Source organism: Lotus japonicus, chromosome 2 (assembly GCF_012489685.1).
Source record: "Lotus japonicus ecotype B-129 chromosome 2, LjGifu_v1.2".
Lineage (NCBI taxonomy): Eukaryota > Viridiplantae > Streptophyta > Magnoliopsida > Fabales > Fabaceae > Lotus > Lotus japonicus.
Window position 1 is genome coordinate 91,535,474 of NC_080042.1, and position 19,444 is coordinate 91,554,917.

Genomic DNA, 19,444 nt, shown 5'->3' on the forward strand with positions numbered 1-19,444 from the left:
CGTAAATGAAAACTTATGACTGCTATATTTTAATATTTTTTTTAGGTCTTCAATGCTAAGGATGATTATTTTTACAAAGTCATAAATTTCAAATACAACTTTATTTTTTATATTTTCTTGAAGTTATCTATAACAACTACAACTTAATTTAATTTTTTTAAGTCGTCAATCGTATGTATGACTTCTATGTTTTATGGTTTTGAATCGTGTGTTAAGTTTTTACTTTTTATATTTCTACTGCACAGCTTGTGGCAGCCAAAACCGCCACAAAACCTGCATGTTGGATGAGTTTACACAACATTGGGTTCAAAAAGAAGGATCAATTTATTAACTCTCATAACTTGAATAGATCAAAATACTCAGTCCCCAATGCCAAAACACCAATGTAGACTAGGACGGGGCCAAATGTTGAGTAGATACTTGAGCCATGAGCCATTCAAATATAGTACCAACTACCAAGTGCTTGTCAAGGATACTGTCACAACTTTGACTGGTGTCTCCAGGGGCACCCACCTTCAAGAGCTTGCTCCAGCACGTCTTCCATTCGTTTTGCAAGTAGTATCTGTTTAGGGAGTTCAAAAAGGAAATAGTGATTTGGTGTTTTATCTCAGTGAATTTATTAAGTACCAGCTTAAGTACCTACTAAAACACAGAAATATGCAGACACATAGCCTATGGTGGTTTTTTGAGAATATACTAACGTTAAGATTGGACAAGAAACACTGACAATTTTTTCATTCCAAATACGTGTCGTAAAAACTATGCTCTGTTCACAACGGTCAGATAAAAATTATCCATGTGCTTTCATAAATAGCTCAAGCTTTTAGTATAGTTAGTTCATGACATGATATCAGGACATTCTACGACCAAATAGTATAGAGTCTGATGCTTACTACCTACATTGTTCTGAAAAAATGTTAAAAGGTTGGATGGACCTATGTAATGGTCATGCTTCAAGCTCACATGGGAGGGTCCGAGGATGTTAAAGTTTTAGGATATTTAGTTCATGACAACTACCGTGAAATTGAGCAAACATGCTGGAATATATATTACCTCCAAATTGACGAGCACCGAGGATGGTACTTCAACCAAGTCCTTCAAGTTCCTTTCAGGTATGATGACTCTCTTAATACCACATCGATGGGCAGCTAATATCTATGTAAGATTGATATAAAATGTGAGATCAAAGAAGTTTATGTAAAATGTGATATAAAATGTTGGATTATTGTTAACATCTCTCAGAAATTTACAATGGTCATGAAGACATAAGAAGTTTACCTTATCCTTGATACCACCTACGGGTAGTACCAGACCCCTCAATGTCATCTCTCCAGTCATAGCTGTATCGGATCTCACTCTTTTCTTACTGAAAAGTGATACCAATGCTGTAACCAAAGTCACACCAGCAGAAGGCCCATCTTTCGGTATAGCACCTGCAGGAAAATGTATATGTATATCACGACCCTCCAACAGATTAATGCCCTCTGCAGAAGCCAGTCTAAGATCAGCTGCTCTTGCTCTTACCTATAAATCAATCCTTTATAGTCAATGAAATAAGTTTTGAATTTATACAAACGGTGACTGCCTTGCATATATAACAGTGAAATGGTTAGTGTTGAATGCACACAAACTTCAGCTAGCCAATGAAGTAAAACACTGGCATCCATATCATACAGACTGGAATTGAAATGATGAAAGTTAATCTAAAAAATGGAAGAAAATGTCACTCATATTCATTGTAACTTTGTGAGAGATTATTTAAAGATATATGTATATATCCGGCCCCACCAAGTGACATGCACAGCATTTGAAATTTTTTTATTTTGTTAAGATCTATATCACCCGACTGTTCTCGAAGCAAGCAAAGAAGCCCTATGACACAATACTTGATAGAAAATGAAAGCCCTTTGGGATCTGAGGCACAAGATGTCATGTAGATTTAAAGCACAAAGATCTTATACTCCCTAACTCCACTGATCCAATGAAAGTAATGTAGAGATGCTACAACCATTTCAAACAAGGAGCGCCCAAAATAATTTATTTTGGCTGGTAACATTAATTTGACTTGCATATGGAGTAAAACTTAATATGTATTAATATGTTTGTTGGATCTCTATTTTTCATAGAAGAAAGATGTCTTATCCTTGTTTTCTGTGTACTCCTTTTATATTACAATGCTTTAGCAAACAAGGGAACAACAATAACATACCAAAGGAGTAGAAGGTCAACAAATTCAAAAATAAGGAATTAGATAATGGTAAGCAAGCACTTAGCCACTTGCTCAGTCACATGTGGCTATTAGGCTGATACACATAAAATGATTTTTTTGGGGGACAGTAGTAACATGGACACATCATTCAGAGGAACTTAAAGGCACAACCCTAATCAATATAAAGGCAGGTTAAAACTCAAATTAGATTCAGTTGGTTACCCATGTCAGTGCAATCTGAGCTGATTCTTTGATTACATCACCCAGTTGTCCGGTAAGATGCAAATCACCCTTCCCTACCATTTCTGTAGCCTCCACAAACTGAACTTCTCCACCAAAAGTAGTCCAAACCAGCCCAACACATATCCCAGGGGCTGCAACACGTTCTGCTGCTTCTCGTCCATCAAACTTTGGAGGCTGCAATTATGACATCAACCCATTAGGCAATCCAATTTCTGTTGAAGATCAGCTTATGCAATTTCTCTTTCAAGTGACTTCATACACAAGGAGCTCATTCATATCAGAGCCATTATGAAACTGCATTTTAGCATAGTACCGGATTCGCAAGCGCTAAGGAATTATATACCTAAAACATAGGACTTCCATGCACAGGAAAAACAATTGCTTGAGGTGGTGAAAAAAAAAATTTATGGCAAGTTTTGAAGGCCATGTATACCAGTTGCTGATAGATAGGCAACAATTCTACATAATTTAATCCACTAAGTTTTTGTGTGTGGGGGGGGGGGGGGGCAACAATAATATGCGTAGCTTCAATTTTAAACAAACAGAAATGTGCATAGCAATTACCCCAAGCACTTTTTCAAGAATAGCTTCATTAACAACCAATGGGGAGGTGATCCTAAATGTGTTCGAAATGTCACGACTGTTGACATCCATTGGTATCACTTCCATTTCAACTTCAGCGCCATCGGTGAGTCTATTCTCCAGAAGTGGTGTAGTGAGTCCCTGTACCTCTTTGTTTAATGGAACCACTTGTTCTTGCTCTGCTACTCTTACTGCAGCAGCACGAGCCAGGGAAGCTAGATTCCTTTCCAAATTTCGCACACCAGCCTCCCTAGTATATCTCTGAATAACAAGTTGCACCATTCCCTACACATCCGATTATTTGTTAATTAGAATCCTACACAACAAAATTGCATTCTAAGATAACAATCTCTGTAAGGAGAATTTCTCTGCAACAGTACAGTTAGCTTTACAGGTTCTCTTTGGTTTTGTTGAGCTCTTTTAGCATGATAGACAATGTAGTAGAAGAGAAAAAAACCCCAGGGACTACTAAAGAGAGACTTTTAATGATCAATTAAAAAAATGTTTTACCAAAGTGGAAAGCATAGAAAACAATAAATTTCCAATGTGATGCAGACTGGAAAAAGAGAGATGCTATAATGGATAGCTACAGTAATGGATTTCTCGCCCATACATGCAAACCTAGGTAAAATTAATATCAAGTGTTATGTTTCCCATGTCCCTTTTCTTTTAATGATTGGTAATAAAATATTATTTATTCATTTTATTATACACAAGGTGGCGCTTAAACTATTTGTACTTCCATTGAATGAGAACAAACTTTTCACCATTTATAAAATTCCTTTTATGTCGAAAACATTCAATACCTCTGGAATCTGAAGATACTCAGAACTCAAACCATGCTGGTCCAAAACTCTTGGAATCAAATGCTTCATGGCTATTTTGAGCTTTTCCTCAGGTGTATATCCAGGAAGCTCAATGACCTCCATCCTGTCAAGAAGTGGTGGAGGAATTTGCTGCGCCCTATTTGCGGTGGCCACAAAAATTACCTTGGATAGATCATTCAAATAGCTGGCTAACTTAAGGAACAACTTTGGATTGTTTGTTGATTGCAACAAAATAGTAAAGAAAAAAGTGACTACATCAAAATGAATTTTTTCTTGTTTAATAATAGATATATCAGGATATACTGAAAATTAGCATTAATTTCGTAACCAATCAGAAATTAGATACTGATTTCTCATAACTTGATCCTTAACAAAAGGATATAAGATTTCAAAGCTTATTAACTAAGATAAGAGAAAGACATTAGGAAGAGTATAGGATACTGATCGTTGAATGTTTTATTTTGTTCAGGATCAAGAACCTCAAGCAGTGCTGAAGCTGGATCTCCGCGAACATCAGAACCCGTCTTGTCAATTTCATCTAGCAACATGACGGGGTTGCAAACAGCTACTCTCTATCAGTCAAATACAAAAACATCTATCAGAACAAACCAGATACCAAAGGAAAATAAATCAATCAAAAAATATATTATGGATACTTTGTTTTATGTTCCAATTATATTGCTCGACTTGAGAACTTCTAGAGGAATATATGTCCAGAGGTGTGTAACAACAGTGTTTCCATGTTTATAGAAAAGAAAAAATAAGTACCCTTGCTTCTTTAAAATACTTGAAGGTACAGAGTTATACATTAATGAAGGAGAAGATTTATCCATCCGTGTCTTCATTTTTTCTTTTGCATTCATAATATGATAGCTATAATTATCAAACTTACATGTGAGCACACATAATAGACAAATGGGCATTAACCATTCTACATCCCCCCCCCCCCCCCACACACACACACACAAAATGCATCATAAGAGCATAAAACAAAAAATGAACTTAGCCACATAAAAAATCAGAATCTAGTTTTGTCTCCATTGTTCCCAATACTACTCAGCTCTAGTCAATTTCATTGGGGAAATGGCAAATCGCAAAAGCCTATAACGACAAAATGCTGGCATTCCATCTAGCATAAGCTTAAAACCATCAAAACCTTCATACAAGCATTTGCATATATCATTCAAATCAGAAAATGTTGAAGGTAATATTTGAGGTTTATGCTGAATTTTTAACCTTTAGTCCATCTATGAGCCTCCCAGGCATGCTTCCAATGTATGTTCTCCTATGACCTCTAATATCAGCCTCATCCTTGACTCCACCAAGGGATATGCGCACAAATTTTCTGTCCAAAGCAGCAGCAATAGAAGATGCCAGTGATGTTTTTCCAACACCTGGTGGTCCAACAAAGCACAAGACAGGACCTCTTGCATCTGGCTTAAGCTGCATTGCACGGGCTTAAATCAGATACACATAAAAGTGAATAGTAGTACTAGTACCTAGTATATATATATAGGAGGAGTAATAACAGGTTAATGAACTTATGACAACCTTACGAACAGCCAAGTATTCAATGATCCGTTGCTTGACCTTCGCTAAACCATAGTGATCACTGTCCAGGCGCTCCTGTGCAGATTTTAAGTCCATTTCATGCTCTTCGCTGGCCTTCTGCCATGGCAGGTCAGCAAGAAGATCTAGGTAAGCCCGTGAACTACTATACCCAGGTTGCTGAGGCTGCATTTTTTTTAGTCTCCTGAGAGAGAATTACAGAAAAATAAACTGATTGCCTCCACTAAACTGTATGACTTACATTATGACAACATCTTAGTTTTTAGTTTCATTCTTATAGAAATTTATAGTGAGGAATTCCCTCTAAAAGACCAACCATTCCCATTTGCAACAATGTTTCAAACAAAAAGTACCTTAACTCTCTGTGAGCATGCTTCCAGATACTCTGTGGCATTCCTGCACTTTGCATCTTTCTTTCCAGGGCAGCCAGGTCATCCTCATCATCATCATTATCACCAAGCTCCTCTTTTATTGCCCTCATCTAAATATATTTTACATGCAAAGGAATGAAAGAAAAGTCAAATCAGATAAAGGTCCAAGCAAGATGGTACATATAAATGAATTGAAATGCTCCTCTGAGTTGAAATGCCAGGAGTCCAAGACTTCCAAAATCCTTGGCATAATATACCAGCATTCACGTGCTGCTTCCATAAACAAACTTAAAGATACTCTTTAATTAGTATTTTTCTTTTCTTGGGAACAAAAGTAGTGCAGCCACACATTACCCCGTTGTTCATTTTAGATGAAACCATTCCATCAAATATTTCAAAGCTGTGCATGAAAAGTTTGTAAACTAATAATCTGTTGCTCAGTGAATCTAGAAGGTACAGAAATAACCATTAAAGAAACAAAGACACACTGATCAATGATCATGTCAAACATACATACTCAGTACTCACAAACTACACGATTAGCAGAGGCACTATGGTTTTGCACAAGACACTGCTTCTCATAGCTAACTGATAGCCTGTATTTTACCTAAATTTTGACATAAACCCTACATATGAATAGGAAATCCCAAATATTGGAGGAGTGAGTAAATGAGCTACACTAAGGGAATTGTTCAGAGGAATTTTCCACCTGAAATCACTGTCAATAAGACCCATTAGTTTTGAACATGCAATTTAATTTTTACTAAGGATTAAATCTTTATCAATTCTTCCCCTATACCTTGCATTTTCGTTTGAGTTTTATATCAAAAGGATGGTGTAAAAAAGTTAACCTGCTGGCGCAGAAGAAATTCTTTTTGAGATTTTGACAATTGTCCTTCAACCTTTTGTGTAATTTTTTCAGCTACACGTATTGACTGCTTGCAGTGGACAAAAGCTAAATCAGATGCAAATAATAGGAAACCATATTCATATGATGCGAGTCATCATTAACTCTATGACTTACCTGTAAGTGCCTATCAACCAATTCAGTTGCTTTTGAAAGCCTCAATTTAGCATCAACGGAATCTAACATTGATAACTGTTCTTCAAAACTTATCTCAAAGCTAGCAACAAATATATCAGCCAACTTATGAACTGGGACAGTCTCCAAAAGAACTTTTGTCCTTCCACCAGTTTTTTGTTTCTATAGATAAGAAAATATTAGCCACTAATGCTCATACAACACAGAAATGGTGACATGCCCAAAATATGATATAATAATTATAGCTTTTACCTGCTCCAGAACAGAAATAAGCTCCATTGCAGTTGCTTTAAATTGGCGAGATAACATTATGAAATCTGGGTCATGCTCCACCTGTTCCATCTCTAGATTAGAAAAACAGAAGCAACTCAGCATCTTCAAATGTAAGACTTAAATCTCTGTGATAATATAATAAGAGAACTGCTCTAAACTTTTTTCTTCTCCAATAATGATATAAATGTGACAACATTCATAAAATCAAAAACAAAGAAAAGGACAAACTACTTCAAGACGGATGCCCCTTCCTCTTATTATTCACTAAATTAGTAGTATAAGGATGACTTTTAGAATGTAAACAATTGTAACATCGAATATTACTGTCATCGAATCAGATCTTAACATCTTTTTTTTTCCTATCAAATTTTATTCATTTCTAGTCCCTAAAATGCAAAAACCTGTGATCTTAGTCCCTTTGACACTATTTTTATTAAATGTAGGGACACAACACAATAAAATTTAAACAAGGATTAAAACAACAAAAACATTATGCTTTTAGAGACCAAAAATATATTTAAGTCTGACATCAAAGCTTATTAGCTTCTACACTGGATAACAGATTTGATCTAGTGTGCTAAATGCTAATTATTAACAGCGCTTATGCTTCAAATGATATATGCATTCGTAGCAAAGGGAAAAAACTAGATTCAGAATATTATAATTATTATGACTATTATTATCAAATTTCTGATGTTTTAATTGGTTGCCAAGAAAACCAGAACAGAGTTTGAAAGTAACATCCCTGTATAAATTTTCCTAAACAAAAGCTCATGTTAAAGAAAAAGCTAAATGATTACCAGTCTTATTCATCTCAAGGGAAGAGATCCTTGCAGTATGGTAAGTTCCTCTTGTGCTTAGTTCTTGGACACTAAATCTGCACAGACCTTCAAGAACAACTATATATGTCACCCTTCCACTTGGTTTCTCCACTCCCCTTGACAAGTGCAATGCTCGAGCAGCTACCCCCCTGGAATTGAAGGTCTACTATAAAATCAACCGTAACATAACTTCAACTCTCAGATTAATAGTTAGAACATACATCCTATCGAGTAATAAAATGGCGCAGAAGAAATTCGCTTGAGCTATACCTGTTATGCCAATGAACAACATCATTTTGAGCTTTTGCATCAAGCTTGTGAGAATCAGATGAAGCACCATGAACTTTTGAGCTCTGGTCTAGAGTATCACCATCTTGAGATATAGTGGGACCCACTGGCTTTACTTCAGTTTCAGCAGCATCACGTACTGGCAAGATGCCAATCAAACCCTTATCTTCTCGCTGCCAAAGTTCTTGTTCCACCAACTTCACACTACATTCATTACACGTGCTCATAAATCAAAAGGTTCAACTAGTTACACATGCAGTGGTTCAGAGTCTCCATTAATGATGATTTTAATTAACAGAATTAAGACGCAACGCAAGGCGCATTCCACCATCAAATACACAACTATCACACCATAAATTACTATTAGTATTGACAATTTTATCCAAAGGACTGTTGACAGGCATGACACTAATACCCTCGAGGCTCAGAGACCACATTAAGTAAGGTAGACCTCCCCAACAAATCCTTCGCCATACCCACCGCGAACCCTAGACTAAAGGCTTAAGGAGTTCAGATATCTATAGAGTCGTGCTAGACCTTGTTGGTTGATCAGCTTATTTTTACTCATAATCAATTATGACATGAAAAAGCTACTCGTTAGAGTAACTTTTCCTGGTAATTGATTTTGACTTCCAAATCAATTGTAAAATAAGTGCACTCTAAGTCTACTGTTACTAAAAGTAACAAACAATGTTCCGTGGGTTAAAAGTACCTGGTGGGGGAAGTGCAACGAATTCGGATGATAGCGCCAGGTAAGAGGACCTTGTTCCTGAAAGGAAGGATTGCTAACCGACTCGGAAGCTCCACAGATTCCGCCATGGTTTTGTTTATCTGAATTCTTCTGACAGAGAATCGAATCAGATAACGTGGCGTTTTTTTTGGTGGAGTGAGGTTCGGTTCGGTGCTTTTAATTAAGACAGTTAGTTGCATAGATAGATAGCAGTTGGGGGATGATGGGCAAACTGATTTGATTTGATTATAAAATTGTCGTGTGTATTACTGTATTGTGTGTCTGTGCTGGAGTTGAAAACGATGTTGATCAACGTTTATCCAATAAGCTTCTTACAACAGCTACTCTTCTTTATTCCTGTGGTCGTCATGTATTGTATTGTATTGTATTTGATTGATTGTTGCTATTTTGGATTCATTTCAACTTTCAAGATTTTGGAGGCGATTGGCGGGTTTCCTTCTCTTGTGGTGGTCCTCTTGGACAAAATTCAATTATGATTTGATTGTATTTTTGTTCCATGGAATGTCAGTTTGGGCATATTTCCACATGTAAGTTAGGGGTGTTTTCTCTAAATTTCTTTGACTATAAATATAGTATTTCCATATTCCTATAGAGATGAAAGATACTAACTTTTTCTTTTACTACATATTTTCAATTTTTTAATTGAAAAAATTTTTAAAACATTCATGAGAATGATGAATATAAGCGAAACATATTTTTCATTTTATCATGTATTTCACATTCTACTAATAGGATTTTCGGGAAGATCATTCATGGGAATATGCATACCTAAGAAGCATCAAGCATGACAATGGAGGCGAAAACATTGGGATTATGGAGCTCAATGTTTTACCTAATGAGCCAAACCCAAATCATCAGAAAGTGCATGGAGTTTGATTACGTGTGTGTTCTTCCTCTTCCTCCTTTTAACCCCTCCTTACACTTCAAAATCTTGACATTTCAAATCCCTTTCGTCATCACCCACTAATTTGTTTTGACTTGGGCCTCCACAGTTGGCTAATCGCCGACTAGCCACATAGAGTACAACCCAGATTAACAAACCAAAAATGGTATGACCCGAATCTCAACTCGAAGCAGAGGAACCCTAGTAGATATTCCAATGGAATGATCCATAACCAATCCCCAACTCATTGGAGATATTTATAAAAGAACAGTCTAGAACCTTGATACGTGGCTGAGGAAACTGATAAGCACTAAATAGAGTCTATCAGGATTGTTCATTGAGGTACAAAGGAAGACGTTCTCTATTAGAATCCAACAACTCATTTGCTCCAACAACTCATTTGCATCCTACACTGAATGTGCCAGGAATTTTACCTGTAGTCAACGTCACTCTATAAATAGAGTAACATTATTCATCAACGCCTTCCGAAACTTTGCTTAGGCTGAATTTTCCACACTCAATTAAGAATAAAATTGAAATCAATTTTTTTTTCTAGAACTATGGAGCACATAGTCTTTTATTAAATATGCTTATTAATCTCTCAAAATCCAGAAGGCAGCTTAGCATTAGCATTAAAATATAATATTTTATTACCTGAGCCCAAAAAATAATAAAACCCTTAAGTTATTTTTTTTTATTAAATTGCTCTCACAATTCCGACCTAACATTCATGAAATCGAAAAACCTTTTGGACTTCAGCTAGCTGACTCGCAAATTTTCAGCTAAAGCAAAATAGTTCCGAACTGAGTTTCATTTGTTTTTCTTCTAATCAAGTAATTTTTTTTTCACATCTGCTCGAAATATTATTGTTGTTTGTTAGTCAGAGTGTTGCTAGTATTCCTTTTTGTTTAATAAAGCATTCTCTGAAACACCATGATTCCTACCTCAAACAATTATTGCCACAAAAGAACGAGCTCAAGAATGGAATCACAAAAGAACAGAAAACTATACACATTTATTATTTGTATACAAAACATCATTGTGCCTATCCTATATAGAAAAATGTTATGCACAATTATAAACAATTTGTCTCTTCTGTTCGCCTGTGAAATATGTGTAATGTGTAAGCCATAAAACTGTGCACCCCTGTTATATCACAGGTGATTTTTGTAAAAGAAGCAGCAATGAGTCTTTGCAAAATAGAGGCTCGAGACAGAGGGAATGCAAGAGTAAATGGAGATTGCATGTGTGAGTTCGAAATTGCCACCAGGTGCCCCTTTTAAGTCTTTGTACAGCTAAAACAACGCACAGCAACATTGCAGACATATACCATTGAATCAGAGAAAATATGTACATTATACCCAGCCAAGTCCCATCGCCGTGAGATGTCAGAAGTAACAATCACGAGATAAACACAATTTTACATGACGTTATCATGTGGCATGAGAGGATCCTATTGCTTGCAACTGAGCCTGCGGGTCATCACGGACCCTCTTGGGCTTCATAATCATCTCAGATTCTTCTTTGCTTTGCCGTAGAGCAACAAAATGCAAAGCATCACTCTGTACTTGATACATATGACAGGTCCATGGATATGAATCAGGTGCAGACCAAACCTTTAGATCTTCAAATTCTGCTTCCTCAATGAGTGACTCAGCAATACAGTGCACAAGATCAGGCTCTGGTTCCGTATAACCAGCAACGGCAACACATCCGGGAGACACAAATCCATCTGGGGCCCGTGGGTGCCAAATTGACACAGGGGTGACAAAATCTTCTAAACAATTTCGCCATACCTACACAGGGGTGTCAAACCATTCTTAGGTGATAAGTAGGAAAAATGAAACCTCTAATGGATAGCTAGGGATAGCAATTAAACCAAAACCCAATAAGGACCTGCAGAAGTTATCTACAATGGATAACTTTTTACTGATTAAACAATTCTGACTAATTATCCACAAAACTTTGCAGATATGAGTATAGTTCTGGACTTCTGGATACTATAGTACCCCTACCATCCTTGCCCATACATTATAATTCAAAGATTTTTAAATAACTTCTTTAATTGAGGGCATTACATTTTTAGTCTAATATTCTTTATTTTTATCAATTTTTATAGTTAACTTAAATATGCAAATAATACTGAGTAAATGGACACGGAGTGATAGAAATTTTTAAATGAAAATCACTTTAACTTGATTTCATAACGAAAACACAAATATTTGAAAGTAATCATAAACTCCACCGAAGGAATGTTGGCCACTCCAATATAATCCAAGTGAAAACTAATTTTCTACCCTCTTCCAAGCAATAAGTGAAAATCAAAACCTTCTCATCCAACCCCATTTAGCTCTCCTCCCTATTGGGAGGGTGGTTACTCCGTAGTTTGAGGACAATCTATTCGAGATTTTTACTTTGTTCTGCTGGACCTATGTTTTCTTCATTATTTTATAAGCCTTCCCAAGGGCTATGTTTCTGCTACCACTATGCTTTTTTAGTTTTCCACCTTTTCCTTTTCACCTAGGTTGAATAGAACTTGGCATAAACATCTCTCTTCCTAGAAGGATTGCTATGCAATGCATGCAAGTGTTTGTAACCCTTCCAAACAAAAACCAACCTCAAGCTTGTCTTTGCCAAACTGAAGAATATAGCAGAGATTCAGTGTAATTTTGTTTCATATGTACATTGATTTTCTTTTATTTTTGTTAGAAAAAGCAAGGTATTATGCTTTTTTTAATGAAAGGATCGGTGAAACTTGATTGGCTATCATATAATGTTGTAACGAGTTAACTTGTGCTCTTAAAGCAATTATAACCTTACCAGGTCATACCCCAACGGGTGAACAAAAAGTCCATCAATCTTGCGGTAGACAGCAGCAACATTTGGAGGATGGACGCCAACACGAGCAATATCCCCAATATATGTAAACCTGAAAATATGATTGATTTGGCATTACAAATATGTACAATATCTTTGGCACAAAGGCATAACCTTTTGTAATTTTTGGAGTCAGATAATACTTCTCTCTCATTCAAATAGGGTCATACAATGCTAGCATATAAAGGCAGAGTTTGTTGGGTGAAAACAGCCAATCTAAGGACGATACGGAGGATTAAAATTTAGGGTTAGAAAACTTGAACCTAATTGAGATCTGAATTGGATAAATTGGATCTTACCCTAATTCAAACTATTCTTACCAACTTCGCCCAACAAATTTTGACACTTTGAATTTGAACTAAGTTAAGCAAGAGGGCCAAGAATACTTTTGATTAATATAAGAAAATGGTTTCATAATTCAAATGGCTTAATCTGAATACTTCATGTTTGCAACACTGCTTTCCAATGCGGAAAAATAAACAGAAATTACAGAGAACAGGTTTTCTTCTGTAATTCACAGGAAAATGGGTGAAAACCTTACTAGATCAGTGAAAGATTTTTCTCCAATGAATATATACGCAGCTAGGAACTAACTAACTACCTGCAATAAATTCATAACTGGAAAAGTAACAGAAACTAATAGCAGAAATATAAATCAGTGACAAAATAATTAATAATGCAAGTGGATGATGTTGACCGTATTGTTGATTTCTCACAATATCAATAATACAAAATCATATATCCAAAGTATTTAATATCTCTTGTTGTCTTCCCTACCTAAATCCTACAATTTCAACAAATTGTAATGATGCATAAACATAGGGAAAGAATGATAGTTAGTTACCCGTCAGGACAGGTAGGCCTCCAAATGCTACATATTCCACCATCTTGTGAGGTCTGAAACATAGAGTGGCATGTTATACTTAAAACACCAACTCAGATTTAGAACCACGTGCTGCAGTGCTTAATCAATTTCAGCAGGAAATATGTAAGGAGAATAGTAAAGCACCTGTTTTCTGCACAACGAGCATCGACCTTTGTATTCTTGTTCACTGCTCCATATCTTTGAAAAAGTAATGCAGTGTCTAACAAATCGCCCGTCATCAGATGAAGTGCTATATGATGAGATATCTCTTGAACTAACAATGGCCTTATTGGGCGTACGTGGTTCTCTATCCACCTCAGTATAAGAAAAGTATACATGTCTCTGACTTGAAGGAACCTGGAAGTCAGAATTCTGTTAATTCAGTTCATCTAGCTGAAATGAATCATGGTTTAAGTATCACTTACTTTAAGAATCAAGCTTTTCTTGTCAGACTGATATGCCTTCCATGTTCTACGCACTGCTGAACATATCTTAACAGCATGGGATTCTCTCCCTTCAATTTCTTCTGCACTACTGCATTTTATCACTCGAACAAAATTTTCAGATCTACGAAAATGTTTCAGATGGAGGATCAAGTGAGAGGGTTGAGAACAGCCTGCTTTTGCTAACTCCAGTGCCATCAACTCATCCCAAGGTACATCCCACATAATCTTGCAAGGTTTTTTATCCATCTTGTCAGGAGCAAGACACTATACAGAAGTAGAAAAGTCAATCATTAGATGAGAAACATAATCCCTAATCCATATGAGTAAGTTCTTTGACTAACCTGCAGCAACATGAGTCGTTTGTTGGTAACTAAAACAATTCTCTGATGTGGCACAGTAAAATGCACTTCATAATAATCAGACAATGCATATTTTGAAGGTTCCTTGAAAATTTCAGTACAGCCAAATTGCCGGCTTGCCTCTCCAAGGTAAAGAACCATCTAAACCAAGAAAACAAAGGACATAAGAAAACATATCCATCCAACACATTACATAAGATACCATACATGCAATTTGCAGCGTGACAGACAGAAGATTTCAAAACATAAAACAATAAAGGAACTTATAATAGATAGGCTAACAGCAACTGAACCCTAACAGTTTCAAACTAACTACTCCCTCCGTTTCAGAATAAGTGTCCACTTAGAGGAGATACACACGTATTAAGAAGTGCAATAAATATTGATAACTTTTAAAAGTATATTATTTGTTTTCCTAGTTTTCCCCTTAAGGTGTATTTCTATCTCTCCTCATTTATTGTTCTCATAGGGGTATTATATGGAAAAACATCAATTAATGCAACCTTGGAATTCTAAGTGAACATTTATTATGAAACAAATATTTTTGCTCTAAGTGGACACTTATATTGAAACGGAGGGAGTACATAATTAGTAAGCAGTAACAAAGAGCATCACAAGTACAACAAAGCCAGAACAGAAAATTACACATAGCAGAAAGCAACACAAGATAGAAAGCCAGGGCTCATATCTGTAACAAAGAAAATATAATTTATTAATAATATAGAGTTAAATTTATATAATTGTGGATTTGAGTGCATCCGAAGTAAAGGGTGTAGTTGTCTTTTCCTAGTGTAGTTTGCATACTGGTGGTGTAAGGTCAGATTATGTATCACAATTACTCAAGTCTCGGCAACTATATCTTGAGGGCATTTTAGAATATCTTGACCTAATTATTTGTATAAATAAATAGGACCATTGAGGTATTATCTTCTATCACACCATACACACATTATTAATATCTTCTTATATTGACTATTCATTCTCTCTATCTTTCGTTAGCTCTCTGCCTAAGCACTATGATTTCAACCTCATAAGTGAAATGTATTTTCTACTATCCCTCTAATCTCTTTGCCCTTCTCCATCTAATACCTGAAATTTCAATTTTATGGTCAAGGCAAAAGCACTCAGAAATCTTCATAACTTAAAATTCGGGTTAGGCCTAATTCCACCCCAAAAGCTAGCTCAGGTGTGATGGTTGCTCTACTCTTTATAAACACTTACTTGGCCATATCTCTAGAATGTGAGACTTCTCAACACACCCCCACACCCACAATGGACATATGGAGTGTGGAATTGCTGGAATGAACATCTGCGGGTGATCCATATATCGATGGTCTCTCATAAACGGATCTGATAGACTGATACCAACTTATAATTAGGGGTGAGGGTTCCTCTACCCTTTATAAACACTAATTTAGCCATATCTCTATTCAATGTGGGACTTCTCTACAGGTTTCAAGGTACAACTTCAAACATGTATAATGACAGTCGACAGATCATTTTCATTAATCAAAGATGCTCATTTTTCTTATATCACAAAAGTAGCTCTCACAGTTTGAAATAGGACCACAGAGAAATACACTCAACAGATGGGAAATGTGTCCCCCCTCCCCCCTGCCAAAAAATACTTTAAATGGTTGAGAATAGTACTCAAGGAGATGTCATTGATTAATTAAATTACCTGTCCAACAGCTTCTCTCTCACAGTATTCTCTAAGTATCCCATCAGCATGTAAAGCCCGAGGATTTCTAATTCGGCGGAATTGAGCCTTGCTGTTGAAAACCTCAAGGCATTTGGAACAACTTGCACCAATCCCATCAACAGTCAATGAGAAAAAATCCAGTGCTCCGCTCACTGGCTGCACAACAAAACCTAAAAAGGCACGTCCAAGCCCATGAGCGAATCCCAGGAGACCATTCTGTCGGGCACTCTCAACAGGCTTTCTCACCACGCCAGAGACGCCAAATGCAAAACCTTGGGCAAGAGCTTCTGTTCCTTGCATGATCCCATCCCCAACCCCGGTGATTCTCCTTGATCTTACCTGTTGCCACGTTAAAGTCATTTTGGTTTACACGAAATTAAAATTTTGATTATGATAAAAATATTTTACCTGCTTTGCACGTAATTGCAAAAATTGTCCATCTGTGGAAAGCTCAGCAAACCCTCTACTAAGAGAAGCTAATGTCGAACTTGTCATACCTAGTACATCCACTGAAAATATTAAATGTAACGGATTGTGAATCAAATCTCTCCAAACACGATTTCCAATCGCCGGAACAATAGAACTTTTACGCATGAATCTGTCTCGGTGCATCACCCTCCTCAGGTGCACCTGAAATAATAAGTCAGTTTTAGCATAGTTAATTTACAGATGGTCACATCATTATACTGAATGTCATGCCATTGTGATAACTACGGTTTACAAGAACATCAACACAATGGCAGTGGTTAAGGTCTCTGACCACTAGAATAGGACCAGGGGATACTGGTATGCAGAATGAGGTAGTCTTTGAAGTGAATGGAAGTTGGCCAGCTGGCATGTGGTTCCCACACAATGCAAAGGAGGTGTCTGTGTGTGGAAGTACTTGAGATGTTCTCTGGTAGTAATGTTTAATGACTTGGCTCCTACAAGTTGATTGCTAGATATTGTAGTACTAGTATATGATGTCTAGTGTACGGCTATTTGTAACACAGTTCATTCATCACTCAATATCAGAATTAATTTTACTCTCATTCACTCAATTGTTCACTTCTATTTGTAACACAGCTCATTCATCACTCAATATTAGAATTAATTTTACTCTCATTCACTCAATTGTTTACCTCTAATACTAGACAGATTATGCTTCACAAGTTGAACAACAAGGTCTCTGTCAATGAAGGCTGTGCACACAAGAAACTCTTACCCGCAATGAAGAGTGGGTGGGGGATTCATCAATACTCAATAGTGAAGGCATCATAGAGTTTCAGAGAGATAGAATGAAAGTGCATTGTCTTAACTGTGTTAGTGAGAGATAGAACAAGCCTACATATAAGCTCAGTGTAGAGCTTGCAACTAATCATAACAGAAAGAAAAGCCAGCTCTGATGAACAACTTTTCCAGTGAGCTAGCTAACAGATCAGCTAATACAAATAATTCTATGTAGCCGAGGTAGCTGGGTACTATAGTCCAACATGGCATATTGGTGGAAAAGAGCACCTAGATACCAAGTTGAAAGACTAATTTGAAATAATTTTCTTAATGATATTGCCTGATTTCAATTTTTCAGAGCTCATTTATACTAGACATGTCAATATAAAACCATTCATATATCTTCAACTTAATTTTTTTTTGGCATAGTTGTTTATGACATATAAAAGAGCATCTAGGAAGAAGTGATATATAGTTCAAAATATAGTTGAGTTTCAACATAGAGACCATTTATTTCCCACGCTTTTAAGTCCAAATAACTCTTACGACGAGGCATGTTGGGTATGTCAATATAAAGCCATTTGTGTTTCTTAACCAAAACAGCTTAAGAATTTGGTAATAGGAAGCTAATTTGTCCAAATAAAAGAAAATAAAGCAGTAAATCAATAAAGAAAAACAGGAAATAATTTGTCCAAATATAGAGCTATTCTGCTATTGATAATAATAGTTAACAGACTACATAGCTCACCTGGATCTTGAAGGCATTTCCAACAGCAGAAAGTATAGGGCTCCATATGCCTAGGACCCCACGAGGTCTCTGTCCTGGAGCAGTCTCTAGTGACAACTTCAACCTTACTTCTGAAACGTCTATTAGGCTGTAAAATTAAAGGGATTAAATATGTCGCATTTTCAGACAATAAAAAAATTAAATGCAACTGGTATAGAAGTATGAGAGAGAGAGAATTTGATTATTTATGGTCTCCAGTCTCCACTACAACGATACATTCTCTCTAGTGGCCAAGGTGGTCTTAGTCCAGGATTAGATTTGATTATTTCAGATAATGTTCTCTTACTGTTCAGTTTTTATTCTTGTTGTTGACTATAAAACCTTGTTTACTTATTGTCCTTCCGGGCATGTGATTCAGATCAGATTATTCAAATACTTTTAATTTCAAGCGTTATTCCTGAGAAATCTGGAATTATTCTTTAGACAAATACACAAAGCAGCATAAGCAAAAAAGTGCACAGATCTAAATGAAAAAGGATGAAACACGCGGATGCATTTCATGGTAAATGTGACAATAATTAAAAATAGATACACATCACAGTTGCACGAAAGATCTCTAATATACACAACAAAGGTCGCATATGGGAACTGCTTAGAGAATACAAAAAAAGCTTTTATGGATACTTCAAATTGTCAATGCATTACTAGGGGACATAGATGATAAAATCGACAAGCACAAAGGGAGTTGATGGAGAAAATAAAAATCTCAGCAATCATGCAGCCAGTTATAGTGTACTTACATAAAATAAAATAAAAATTCAAAAGTTAGAAAAAGAAAAAGAATATTACTCGAAACGTATCTCGGGGTCAGCTTCTGTGACTGTAGAACTTTTAGGAAAGCGATCTAGCTGCAAATTGTTATAAAAGTCCACAATAGCCCAGATAATAGGTTCATGAATATCGAGTCTCCAGCATTTATCTGTCACCTAGAGTGTCCACAAAAACAGGATTATAAATTAATACTACTTAAATATTCAAAATATATTTTACCAAAAGAAAATCAGAATATCCAAGATTTCATCTTAGCATCAAATTCAACAAAACAAACCCGTATATAAACATATGGGAAAACTTGAATTCCATCTTTATTCTCATTCTGCATAGTAATTGTCATCTTAAATACTGGGTGTCGCACATCAGAGGTCTGATCTGGAGCCAAGAGAACAGGCATTAATGTTAGAGGAAGCTGGTTGTCCAGTTGTAAATAACCGAATATGAGCTTGAACCTGTCAAAAGAATATAGAATCAATTTTTTTGAAATATGCAAGAGTAAATGTGCAGAAGATGATGAAACAACCAGCAAAATCATTGTTTTTGCATGTGATTTCAGTGAGCTTATA

The 19,444-nt window shown here is 36.2% G+C and overlaps 2 protein-coding genes across 3 annotated transcripts in view; both read right to left on the reverse strand.

Moving 5' to 3' along the window:
• Positions 1-207: 207 nt before the first annotated feature.
• On the reverse strand, positions 208-9,193 carry LOC130740995 (lon protease homolog 2, peroxisomal). Of its 2 annotated transcripts, XM_057593746.1 has the most exons (16): positions 8,938-9,193; positions 8,208-8,429; positions 7,917-8,086; positions 7,096-7,187; positions 6,826-7,005; positions 6,653-6,736; positions 5,784-5,911; positions 5,413-5,614; positions 5,098-5,304; positions 4,303-4,433; positions 3,841-4,045; positions 3,017-3,319; positions 2,432-2,626; positions 1,279-1,524; positions 1,054-1,155; positions 208-562 (listed from the first exon to the last, which is right to left on the reverse strand). In XM_057593746.1, exons 1-16 carry the CDS (start codon positions 9,153-9,155, stop codon positions 479-481), a joined length of 2,769 nt encoding a protein of 922 aa, XP_057449729.1. In that variant the 5' UTR covers positions 9,156-9,193; the 3' UTR covers positions 208-478. The 2 variants fall into 2 exon arrangements, with proteins under 2 accessions (XP_057449729.1, XP_057449730.1); XM_057593747.1 differs by lacking the exon at positions 6,653-6,736.
• A 1,648-nt stretch (positions 9,194-10,841) lies between these two features.
• The window catches only part of LOC130740996 (uncharacterized), a 47,457-nt gene continuing 38,854 nt past the window's right edge, over positions 10,842-19,444 (reverse strand). Inside the window, exons 53-63 of the mRNA XM_057593748.1 lie at positions 19,153-19,330; positions 18,894-19,030; positions 18,066-18,192; positions 16,517-16,738; positions 16,088-16,447; positions 14,389-14,547; positions 14,027-14,311; positions 13,746-13,958; positions 13,581-13,633; positions 12,680-12,788; positions 10,842-11,655 (exon numbers count right to left, since the gene is read on the reverse strand). Of these exons, the coding sequence (XP_057449731.1) occupies positions 11,293-11,655; positions 12,680-12,788; positions 13,581-13,633; positions 13,746-13,958; positions 14,027-14,311; positions 14,389-14,547; positions 16,088-16,447; positions 16,517-16,738; positions 18,066-18,192; positions 18,894-19,030; positions 19,153-19,330 (2,206 nt within the window). The 3' untranslated portion in view covers positions 10,842-11,292. The remainder of the gene's footprint in view (positions 11,656-12,679; positions 12,789-13,580; positions 13,634-13,745; positions 13,959-14,026; positions 14,312-14,388; positions 14,548-16,087; positions 16,448-16,516; positions 16,739-18,065; positions 18,193-18,893; positions 19,031-19,152; positions 19,331-19,444) is intronic.

What these genes read in the sequence shown, in the direction of transcription:
- LOC130740995 (XM_057593746.1), bottom strand. Translation starts at nt 9,155, where the DNA reads ATGCAACTAACTGTCTTAATTAAAAGCACCGAACCGAACCTCACTCCA. An exon ending in CGTTGCACTTCCCCCACCAG is followed by an intron (nt 8,430 to 8,937) that starts GTACTTTTAACC and finishes TAATGAATGTAG; the next exon opens with TGTGAAGTTGGTGGAACAAG. An exon ending in TGGTTGATAGGCACTTACAG is followed by an intron (nt 6,737 to 6,825) that starts GTAAGTCATAGA and finishes CACTGCAAGCAG; the next exon opens with TCAATACGTGTAGCTGAAAA.